The sequence below is a fragment of the Tupaia chinensis genome, unplaced genomic scaffold (genome assembly GCF_000334495.1).
Source record: "Tupaia chinensis unplaced genomic scaffold, TupChi_1.0 Scaffold000196_1, whole genome shotgun sequence".
Lineage (NCBI taxonomy): Eukaryota > Metazoa > Chordata > Mammalia > Scandentia > Tupaiidae > Tupaia > Tupaia belangeri.
Genome location: NW_006159671.1, coordinates 914894 through 926957, shown reverse-complemented (window position 1 = coordinate 926957; position 12064 = coordinate 914894). Strand labels below are relative to the sequence as shown.

Sequence of the window (12064 nt, the reverse complement as noted above, 5' to 3'; positions counted from 1 at the left end):
GAAAGAGGGATAAAAGGCCAGAGGGTGCAAGGGCAGTCCCTCACCACAGAAACCAACAGTGTGGTTCAAAAGACATGATGGCTGGGAACCAGCAGTTGGCGTAATGGCTATGTCCCTGGACTCCCACATAGTCAACTGGGGTTCGTGTCCTGGACCCGGTGACTTAAAACTCACGCCAAGCACGTGTGCGTACATGCCCAAGATCCCGAGAGGAGAATGGAGGAGAAGGGATTGCGGTGTGACCATCCCCTCTGGGGGAGTGATTTCCTGCTTTCTGTCTCTATGTCTCTCTCTGTCTGTTTGGCGAGCACACGCGCCCTATAGCAAAAACCTCTCCAAAACAAAAAACAAAAAACAAAAACAAAAACAAAAACAAAGACATGATGGCCTTAATCGACTTTCTATTTTTTTTTCTATTTTTTCTTAAGGTTTTTGCCATAGGGCACATGCACTCACCAGAGAGAAAGAAAGAGACAGTGAGAGGGAAAGTAAGACTCACGCCCTCAGGGAGGATGGTCATGCAGCAATCCTTTGTCCTCCGCCCTCCTCCTGCAATTTCAGACACACACACACACACACACACACACACAGGTCCAGGTCAGCCACATGGGAGTTCCACACCTTAACCACCATGCCACCTGCTGGCCCCCTTAATCAGCTTTCAAGCTTCCCACCATAAAGGCTCCTCCTATCATCCCATGTTCCCTGGGTTGCCCACAAATCACTCACCCAGTCTTCTTTTCCAGGCCTCAAAACTAGCCTTTATTCCTAATAGAAGTACTAAGTGCTCAGTGCTCTTTCCAACCCTCTGCAGGAAACCAGGAGAAAGGCTTCCTTTTTCAACCTACATGGAGGGGGAAGACAGAACATTCCTCTACATTCTGCTAAACTCCTGAATAGCTTCCACGAGCACGGCTTTCAGACAACAGCTCGGTAGAGTGGGAGAGAGATTTTTGAGCAAGGGGAGCCTGCTCTAGCTACTTTAGGTGACAACCTATCACATCTATTCATGAGACAGGCCCTTCTACGTGAAACAGCAAAGGGTCACCTCCAATACCTTCAGACTGCTTTCCAGAGTCACAGGCCAAACAATTCTCCTGGGCAGCAAACTAACCTTAACGCCCCCACCCCCAACATTTCCCAGAGGTCCCCTGAATCTCTTCTATGCATTCCTCTTCTTTTTATTTCCTTTGTCAGTAAGGATTCTCTTTGGCTTCAGGTAACAGGAAAACTCCCAAACGATAATAAATTAAGAGGTGTTTAGTACTCTCTCAGGGAAAAGAATTCGAGAGTTGGATGGTCCAGAGCTAACGGGATAGCCAAGATGTGTCCTGGGTGAGAGGCCTCTTAGGGTCCAGACACAAAATTGGGACGAGACCATTCTGTGCCCATGCCGTTGGCCTAACCATGGACACACAGCCAAGTGCAAAGTCAAAGTGCAAGGGATGAGGACATAGCCAGGGTGTGAGTCGGTGGGAGTAAAAGAGAGAGGAAGAAAGAGGACAGAAAGAAAGAGAGAAAGACAAAAGAAAGAAACTGGCACCAGGCCCATCTACCACACCTGGCTGCAAGGAAACCAAAAAGAGTTACGTGGGGGCCAGGTGGCCACAAGCCTGAGGAACATCGCATGTTACCAAAGAAGGCAAGAACAGGAATTGAGAGGCCATTACCAGCCTCCCACACACCTTCATGTTGTATTAACTCTGTAAAATACCAATACTGGCCTAGGGCAAGGTCACTGTTAGTCTTACTTTTGCTTCCAAACAGGGCCTGTAGAAATAAGAGACTCAAAAAGGTAAGAAGGGAGTAGGGAACACACAGAGACAGCCACAGGCCTGCTCTTACCAGTGCGCTCTGCTTTTGAGCAGGTGAGACAAAGCCATTTCTAAAAACATGCGCTACCTTAGAGCTCTAAGCCAAGAGCCATCGCGTTCATGCAACCTGAACACGTCAGGCCCGAATCATTCTCTGCGCACCTCTCCTGTGTGTCAGTCGTGAGCACCACTGATGGAAATGGCAGGCAGCCTGGAAGCAAACTGTGCAAATGAATACCCCTCATAAATTATCACAGCCTCTGTCTCCTGATTGAAAGGAGAAAGCAAGAGCAATCAAGTCATGGGATAAAAATATCTCAACTGTCCTAAGTCCTCTGAGCCCAGGAGAAGGTCCCACAAACCAGCATTTCCCTGGGACTTCCAGACTCTGCCATGATTCAGCTGCTAAAATGGCATACCTGACTCAGCAAGCTTCTCCAGGATGGTGCACCGACCTCCCTGGTGAGTTTGTTCCTGATGACTATACAATGTTGCCGTATAAGCCACGCTGGTGCTCCGGCTCTGACATCGCTGCTGTCTCTGCCAGGTAATGCCTTTCCACTATTTAGTAACCCTCTATGGCTGCCCAGGACCTATGGGTCCTTGTGTCAAATAACATCTGACCTCTCTGTTGTTTTGTTTAGATTTTTGCCACAGGGCATGCACACTTGGCAGAGAGAGAAGAAAAGTGAGGAATCATCTGTAGGAGGATTGGCCATGCCATGATCACATCTTCCCCATTCTCCTCTTGGGACTTTGGGCACATAGGTACATGCACACACTCCAGCGTCTTTTTCAAGCTGCCAGGTCCAGAACACAACCTGAGTCTGTGACGTGAGATCTAGTGCTTTAACCACCACGCCACCTGCTGGTCCCATCTGAACTGTTTGTGTCCGTACTTAAGACAATGAAGTCCTGGTGGGGAGGGGGGCGACAGGTGGCATGGTGGTTAAGGGTGCTGGACTCCCATATGGCCGACCATAGTTTGAGTCCCAGACCTGGCAGCTTTCTCTCTCTCTCTCTCTCTCTCTCTGCCTCTCACTCTGTCCCTTTCTGGTCTAATTAAATAAATAAATAATAAATAAATAAATTAAATTTTTTTTTTTTAAAAAAAGACAGTCACGGCCTAACCTGCACTTCCAGCCTTAGTTCTCATGTCCCATGGGCATACATTACATATGCCAAACTCATCTGTCACTCATTCTTGAAATGCTCTGTTTCAACCCACCTACCCTCACCCTGCTGTCACACACTTGGATTCCCCCCCTGGCCAGCTCACCCTAATACCTTTCTGATGGGCAATCCCCTGCCCCCCAACATGGAGCAACACCCTATTTGATGAAGTACTGTTGAATCCTCTGGGCCAAAAATAATTTCTTCCTCTGTTCCCCCTCAGTGTGGTCTTGCCTCAGTCATTTTGTGGCACTCGGTGCTTTGCACACTATGTGAGGGCAACATCTGTGTGTGTGTGTGTGTGTGTGTGTGTGTGTGTGTGTGTGACTTAGGTCCCCACTCGCTGGGAGGGACCTGAGAGAGAGACAGGCTTGTCCCTGTTTTCCTTGCACATTGTAACACTGAGCTCTGTCCCTTGCACACAGCCAGGACTCGATATTTGCTCATTTGATGAAAAAGAATGCCTGTTTTCAGTTTCGCTATGTGTCACCACCCGTTAGCACTAGAAACATGCAGGTAAGACGTGGAGCACAGGATGAAAATAAACAAAAGGAGCGAATCGATGGACGACGAAATGGGATTCTGTTTCAATGTCGGTCCACATTACATTCCAGCCATCATTTTCTCCTAATCCTACAAGTGACTGTAGGGAGAAGGTTCCTGGGGAAAGGAACAGGTGGAATTCTTACATATCAAGATTTTCATAAAATTACAAATTACACTACAAGGCAAGAAAGGAGTCGCCCAAAGCACACATGGACTCCAAGTTATGCAGTAGAATGTGTCAATCACAGACACACCTGGTCTTTGTAAACGAGCCCACTTTACGGGTACCAGAGGGGTCCAAATTTTTCTTTTTCTTTTCTTTTCTGCCATATGGCATGTACTATCACCAGAGAGAGACAAAGGGAAAATGAGAAACCATGCCCCCAGGAGGGATAGCCATGCCACAATCCCTTCTCCTCCTTTGTCCTCCTGGGATTTGGGGCATGCACGCACACATACTCAGCATGATTTTCAAGCCACTGGGTCCTGAGTTCGAACCACGGTTGGCCATGTGGGAGTCCAGCACCTTAACCACCACACCACCTGCTGGCCCCCTAGACTTTACAATCTTCCCTCTTGCAAACCTCTCAGATGGCAACTACTTATCTCATGTGCATCTCTTTGTAAACCCAATGCCCACAAAGCAGACTGCGGTGGAAGGATCCATACCTTTGCTGTGTCCAGTGATGCTGGAGTTCTGTGTAACTGCAGGATTCTGATCACTGGTGGCAGGAGAGGTGTCGTGGGAAAGGGGGGAAGGAAGCATGAACCAAGGCAGAGGGCAGTCAGGGAGCAGGAATAAGCTGGATGGGAAACACAGCAACGTCTGGGGGTGGGGGCCATAGTTGCCAAACAAATACAAGCATGATGGAAGAAGGGCTGGAGGGAGGCAGGACAGTCCTCAGAGCACCTACCTCCTCCGTGCCTCACAGACAGATCCCTGTTCCTCCTCTCTCTAACACCCCAGAGCATGCTGGTCTTAGGACGTGTGAACTCCAGGCCCCAGAGTTCTCCTTATCCCCATATAGAAAAGAACAATTCTACTGGGAACAGCAGATGGTGTGGTGGCTAAGGTGCTGGACACTCCCACATGGCCACCCACAGTTTGAGTCCTGGACCTGGTGGCTTGCTTTCTCAGTTTCCCTCTCTCTATCTCTCCGTGTGTCTGTCTCTGCTCAAATTAAGAATAAATAAATAAAAGTTCAATAAAAAATTATAAAAAAAAGAACAATTCTACTTAGAAGAGTATAAAAAAGAACATTTCCAACTAAAACTCCATGGCATCTGAGATCTTCTTTGAAATATTCCAAAGAAATAACATCCCAGGGGACAGACAGGGACACAGAGTTGATCATTGTTGAAACTGAGTGGTGTGGATGTGCGAGTTTATTCTTCTCTCCTCTCCAATTTGAGGTATACCTGAGGAGTTTCAAACTACAGTAGAAGAACACAATGAGCAGAGCAGTGTCAGGAAGGAGTTGGAGGCTGACAGGCCAGCACCCAGTCCTGGCACCACGGCTGGGAAGAGGTGACATTACACCCAGTTTGGTGTCTGCAGCTTGGTGCACCTGTTCAATGTGTGTGTGGGAGGGGGGAATTTGTTTTATTTTGTTTTGTTTTGTTTAGGTTTTGCCATAGGGCATGTGTGCTTGCTGGAGAGAGAGGGAAAGTGAGAAATCACTCCTCAGGAGGATAGCCGTGCCACAATCTCTTCTCCATTCTCTTCCTGAGATTTTGGGCACACACATAACATGCATGCCCAGTGTGATTTTCAGCTCTGGAACTCAAACCATGTTTGGCCATGTAGGAGTCCAGTGTCTTAGCCACTACGCCACCTGCTGGCCCCTGAATGCAGGTTTTTAGCCAGTCCTGCGTATGACTGAATCTCTCTACCACAGGTCTTTCTAAGCAGGAGCTTGACCGCAGGATGAAGCACAATGCACTGGGGCGTGTGAATTTCACATCAGCTGTGAGGACATTTCATTTCCCACTGAGGGTGGCCCAAATCATACCTGTAGCCTCCCAAAACTGAAACTGAAGATGGAGGCAGAACATGAATGTATTAAGTTCATTTGAGGAAGACAGTCAAGCTTCTGGACTAGCGAGATCAAAAAAGACAGTGATGCAGAACCTTGGGGGCCTCCCTCTGGGCAGGGAACATGGGGGCTCCATCCACTCTAAAGGGGAGCAGTGGCATTTGCTTACTCATCTGTTTAATGTGGGTGGTCTTGCTAGTAGCCTTCGAGTTCCTTAAGCTACGGGATTGTTCCATCAAGTTTTTCCTGGGACCTGGCGTAACGCTGGAGGTAGGTAAATGTTTGCAGAATTGAAATAAAATCAAAGAATGCCAAAATAATCACTAAAATACACAAAAGGACTTAACTTGCCCAGTCTCTTTGTGCACATCTCAGATCGGTGCAGGCATTCTCTCTCTCTCCCTTCTCCTCTTCCTGTTCCCTTCTCTCATTCTTTCTTTTGCCCCTAGAAGGGGTTATTAATAATTCACCAAACGATAGTGTTTTCTGACAGCTAAGAATGTAACAATTTAATTGATACTTGTTTATGCAGTAGCACGACATCTCATTCTCCCAGGAGGGCAGTTTTCCACGGCTGTTCCAGGTTTCTCCCAATAAAATAGATCAATCCTGGGAATATCTGAAGGGGGTTTGTCAAGAAAAATGGTGGGCGGCAGGAGGTGGTGTGGTGGTTGGGACACTGGATCCCACGTGGCCTACTGTGCAGTCCAAGGCCCACTCCCCATGGCTTGTCAGGCACATGCGCCCAAAATCCCAAGAGGAGAAAGGAGGAAAAGGGATTGAGGTATGCTCACCACCACCCCCCAAAAAAACCCAGGCGGGGGTGATTCCTCACTTTCTCCTTCTCCATCTCTCTCCAGTGAATGCACGCACCCTACAACAAAAACAGAAAGAGAAAGAGAAAACAAAACTGGCAGATAATGGGTTTGTAACAGACACAGAACCGTGATCATTATGTTTTAAACACTGACGTTTATTTAGGGTTTTGTGAATTCATACATTATTAGGATAAATTCTAATTTATATCAGTATATAATAGGTAAATATATAATACAATAAATTCCATTTGTATACATAAATACAAAATTTGAGGTAGGGCCTCAAGAATAATGACTCTTTAAATGAATAATGCACAGTATATAATATGTACTCTATAAGATAAAGATATATATATATGATGTATCATTTATAACATAATATCTTTTCTTCATGTACAATTAATGAAAAAATATAAGAACCTGATTAGGGAACACGTATTTATTCATGGGTGACAGTACCCACATAAGATGGCTACATTTAGGACATTAGCCAAGTATACAATTTAAGAATTAACCTATTCCTTGATAGGCCCATAATAAAGTGCAAAAAAAGACCAACAAATGAGAGACAAAACAGTTCTTAGTTGGTGACTAAGTGTCATCCTAACAATAAAATACATCTATAAGGCAAATGGTTACCTGAAGATGTATTTAACCCCCAGTAGGCAAATCAAACCACTGCTTGCTTCTCAGAGGTGATGAATACTCAGTCTGAAAACACATTTTTCTCTTTGACTGCAGGTTGCTCAGAGGTGACCTGAGCAGAGACCACATTTCAAAATGACTTGGCCTTCCTGGATATTGGGAACAAAATCCAGGGAAAACAGGAAGCTTCCTTTTCTCAAATCTCAGGGCCACTTTGTGGGGGAAATGAGTATCAAGACTACACCGCCAGAACTTTTGCTTTCAGTATGGAAGCTTTCTGCATGATGCTCAGAGAGAAACAGAAGAAATACTCATCTGTGGCCTTGACCTTTCATGCCCATGAGTCAACCTGCCATGCATCCCCCTCTCCCTCGAGGCATCTACCTCAAAGAAGCCAGTCACAAACCCAAATCCTGCTGTGACAGCAGTGGTGTGAGCGTACCATCACACATACATTGAACAACAGCTAGTGTGCTGGTCTCTGGGAAGAGGACAGTGACTGATGGTTAGGGGAACAAAGAGGGAAGAAAAATCTTTCTTTAGGCATGGGGAAACCATGCTGATGGGTAAACCATGGAGGTACATGTAGAAAACAGGACAAGAACTTAAGTAAAGGAAAACTCAACTTTGAGGTCACATGAGCATAAAGATCACCCATGTCTTATCCATTGAAAGATCGTTGTGTTAAACTTTTAAAGTGCTGCTTACTGAAAGATGAGTCGATCACATTTCTTACATATTAAAAACACATTGGAAATTTTGGAAGACATTGAGGTCTTCAAGATTTTGCATCAACCACAGATTTCATGCAATAAATAAATATAAAGAAAACAGAAACAACAACTACTACAAAAGACCAGAGCTGAACACATTGTACATGACAAACATTGTCTGAAAGAGATCCAAAGTTACTAATACACAAAACGAACATTTGTAGAAGAAGCCACGACACCAATAGTTAAGAAACATACATTTTTTTTTTCCTTTTAAGGATATTATAGGGTTACTACTTTTTTCACATATGGCTTTTTTTTCTCCGAATGGCATTGGTTGGTGTTATGAAATTATCTCATGAGTGGAAAATGCCCCACCATTCTGCACAGGGAACCAATGAAAATGCTTCTTCAGCAACTCAGGTTTTTCCTCAGTTTGGAGGGAAAATGTCAGGTGACAATTTATGACAATACTGTTCATTTTATTTTCATCCTATTTTTTGTTTCTTTCAGCATGGAAACAATCCGTCTGGTTTGTGCATTTCATCTCTTAGAATTCCAGCCAGGTCCATGGGCAGCAGGCGTGGGAGATGCTTGATGGAAACAGCTCAGACACTGAGCACATCCCCAGCCAGGGAAAGCCTCAAGACTGAGCATGGCCATAGAAACTGACAATGCGAAATGTACAAGGGAACTGTTTCCAGGTAAGGTTGGAACTTCTCACCTGACAGCGTCCCTCTAAGCAAATGGTATATAAAACTAGGGAACCGTAGGGAGAAGGGAAACAACAGCATGCTCAGGGAGCAGCTTCAGGGTCTTAACCTGATCAAATCCTAATTAACAAAAACATAGTCGCCCTCAAATGCAAAACAGACTAGCTAATGAGGGGGTCTCCAGTCTCACAATTAACTTTCAGATTGTGCAAAATAGCCCTGGCAGCATCTGTGGGGATTTCCCCCTTCTTTGAATCACAGCAGCAACAATTAGCAGAAATTGGGTCGGCATCCAGTACTAGATTGGAGTTTCAGCCAACAGGCAAGAGGACAGCCAAAAACCATCCATCCTGACAGAAACATACCACTCCCAAGGGAGAACGCTAATTGATTTAAGCTCTTTTCCTCAACCTTCAGATTGGAAAGGCTGCAGATTATGTCCAGACCAGAGTTATTCCTCCCCACCTCTCTCACTCCACTGGTTCTCCAATGAAGAGGCAAAATTATGGGTACCAGCATGTGACATCTGCTGTAGTAATGGGGGCTTCTCGACAATACGGCTTGGGGCAGGAAGCTGTGCTAATGGCAAACACATGATGGGAGGGGCTGCAGCTCAGCTTAGGGACTCTCGGGGCTTGGTCTCTGTGATAAATTCTAGTAAGTTCTACCTTTGGGAGATAAGAGGAAGAACGCTAATTGATTTAAGCTCTTTTCCTCAACCTTCAGATTGGAAAGGCTGCAGATTATGTCCAGACCAGAGTTATTCCTCCCCACCTCTCTCACTCCACTGGTTCTCCAATGAAGAGGCAAAATTATGGGTACCAGCATGTGACATCTGCTGTAGTAATGGGGGCTTCTCGACAATACGGCTTGGGGCAGGAAGCTGTGCTAATGGCAAACACATGATGGGAGGGGCTGCAGCTCAGCTTAGGGGACTCTCGGGGCTTGGTCTCTGTGATAAATTCTAGTAAGTTCTACCTTTGGGAGATAAGAGGAAAGGAGAAAAGAGCAGGACAAACATACACTGCAGACAAAAAACCTGAAGTTCCAAACCCATCCTTCTTACCTTTTCTAAAACTTTTCACAGGCTACCCTGGAAAACTGGAAGTTCATGTCGGAGTCGGAAAATGGCAATGATATTTGCCCTAGAAAAGGGAGAACTCAGTAAAATGAGTTGAGACTTTTCTTTTTACAAATGAAGTCATTTTTTAAAAAAAATCTTACATTAAAGTCTGTTGTTGGGACCCATGGCTGTGGAACAGGATGAAAATGTCACATCAATATACTAGATTTGAACTGAAAACTTTGCCTGAGACCCTGTAAGATGAAGATAAACGAATAAGAAAATGATGGGAATGGTCTTCCCTAAAGGAAACAATTTTAGGTTTAGATATTATTACCACAAGGGGGAAAAAAAAGAAAAAGACTACACTACTCTAAACTCACCACCTCTACAGTGATTCATAAGATATTTATAAGGACAGAAAACACCACTACGAATACGCACTACGTGAACACTGATCGCATTTTAAAAATTTCATATATGCATGTTCAGGATACAAGAAGATAATAAAGATTACGGCTTCTCCAGTCTCTGCAGACATGACCCACTGTCATTAGAGTGCCGTTACGATGATGAGTGTGAAGAGGGAACTCTTAAAATTGAATTGGCTAAATGTAGTCTTAAAAGCTATATTCTTAATTGCTCACTTGCTACTTACCTAAGCTGTATTTCCAGAAATTTCTGTAAATACAGTGACCTAAAGTACTACCAATGCAGTGAAGAGCGTGCTTGCTTTCTATTAAAACTCTCCATCTCTTTGCTTTTCCTAGGACCACAATTGGCATTTACCGTGAATGAAAAAGTTAAGAGTAAAAACTGAGAAGTTGTCTGTCTTTTAAGAATGTGTGTCCTATATATATAATATATAGACAGAACCAGGGTAAGTCTTGTTTTCCCAGAGGTTGAAAGGCAAGGTATCTACAGCTGATAGAAAGTCATTTAGAGAAGGAACACGGGACCATGGCATGGAACCACTACATGTGCTACATGTCAGGTAGAAGTCTGAATGACGCTCTACTAAGTACACACGGTGGCACAAATTATACGATGGCTTTTTGTGCAAAGGTGGAGGAAATGACCAAAAGCATTTATAAATGTGGTTACTTATTTTTAAAAGGTAGAAAGAAAGACGACAGAGGGGAAAGAACTGACTTTTCATTCAAACTCAGGGTGTGGAGATTCAAGAGGACGTCAGAGCCCACTCGAGATGGCTGGTTCCAATGAAACACGTCCCCAGTTGTGACTGGAAATGCCCACATAACCACCTCAGTGGTTTTCGAATCTACTGGCCCTGTCTTATATCCAAAGCTTTTTCTACCTACAGCTGACTCTCTCAATGCTCCCTGTCCTGAACTTACGTCTAATGGAAATCACTGCATCGCTCAGCTCAGCTCCACACACCGTGAGTCTAGGGTTCTGCCATTCTAGACAGGCCCTACTAACACCACCAGTGACATTACATAGTGCAAACATCCCCATTGACCGAACCACGCACACCTACCAGTGCTCACCTGTTGATCAACCCCTGAAGGGTAAAGCAGGAGTTCAGGGAACCAACCCTACCAGGAAGTGACGTCATGGACCCAACCCTACCAGGAAGTGATGTCACAGACCCAGGCAGACAGTGCCACAGTGGTGCGTCTAGCTCTTCCTATTGCGTGACTCCATGTCCTACTTCTCTACGTAACCACTCTCATGTGTGGATGTGAACCGAGAGGTGGGAAGAAAGAAGAAAAATGGGAGGAGAGCTAGGGAAAACATTCAGAGGAGGCGAAGAGGAAAAACAGGAGTAAGTCTGGGCCATCTCACACCACTGGACTAGCACTGGGTGCCCAGTTCCAAATCCTTCACAGGCAGTTTGAGTCCCAGGGAAGAGGTTCCCAAGGGGTCGATCATGTTCTTGTAACGTTCCCCGCGGTGTTTAGCTAAGAATGGGCCCCAGTCCGGCTGCGGCGAGCACACCAACTTCAGTCTCTGCAAAGAAGCCAGAGACACACACGGTCACAGATGTGTACCCTTCTCCCCTGCGCCACTCATCCGTCCCCAAACTGCTTAAGACCGCATTTTTCAGAGCCTCCGCTTGAGCCAAAAGCCCCCCTCCCGCCAAGACAGGTGGTTAGGAAGCTCAGCTCCCATTAATTAACTAGGCCAGGGACACTGAAGAAGAGACTTCGTTTGTTTCACTTGAAAGTATTTCCATCACCCTGCAAGCAATATTACAATTGCTCTGTGCTTGCCTTACATAAGATTAATAGGGGATAAAGGGGCCCAGATTTTAATTATACATTTTTTTCCCTCCAAATGAAGAGAATCTGTAAGCTGTTCTCTCCACTGCCAAACAGTCTGCAAAAGGCATGCGCTCAATTACTTTTGTTCTGTACTCTCAACTGTGGGTTGCTACATCAAAATAATTGGATTTTGTTTAGCATATTTCCCAAAAGTGTATAAATGACCAGGGAAAGAAAAAAATAAAAATCCACCACCACCCCAAAGATACATCGCCAAGAGTGAGCAAAGATTTTAATTATCTGTTGACAAAAATA

General features: G+C 45.1%; 1 protein-coding gene and 1 long non-coding RNA gene across 3 annotated transcripts in view; one reads left to right on the top strand and one right to left on the bottom strand.

Annotated features, from left to right (window-relative positions):
• The window catches only part of LOC102494042 (uncharacterized), a 17465-nt gene extending 7177 nt beyond the window's left edge, over positions 1-10288 (top strand). For both annotated transcript variants that reach the window (XR_001370257.1, XR_334301.1), the window contains 2 exons: positions 8259-8449; positions 9546-10288. This is a non-coding gene — a long non-coding RNA (uncharacterized LOC102494042). The remainder of the gene's footprint in view (positions 1-8258; positions 8450-9545) is intronic.
• Positions 10289-10625: 337 nt separating this feature from the next.
• SLC6A5 (solute carrier family 6 member 5) overlaps positions 10626-12064 on the bottom strand; it is a 68309-nt gene continuing 66870 nt past the window's right edge. The window contains exon 18 of the mRNA XM_027771204.1: positions 10626-11495. Coding sequence (XP_027627005.1) covers positions 11340-11495 — 156 coding nt within the window. The 3' untranslated portion in view covers positions 10626-11339. The remainder of the gene's footprint in view (positions 11496-12064) is intronic.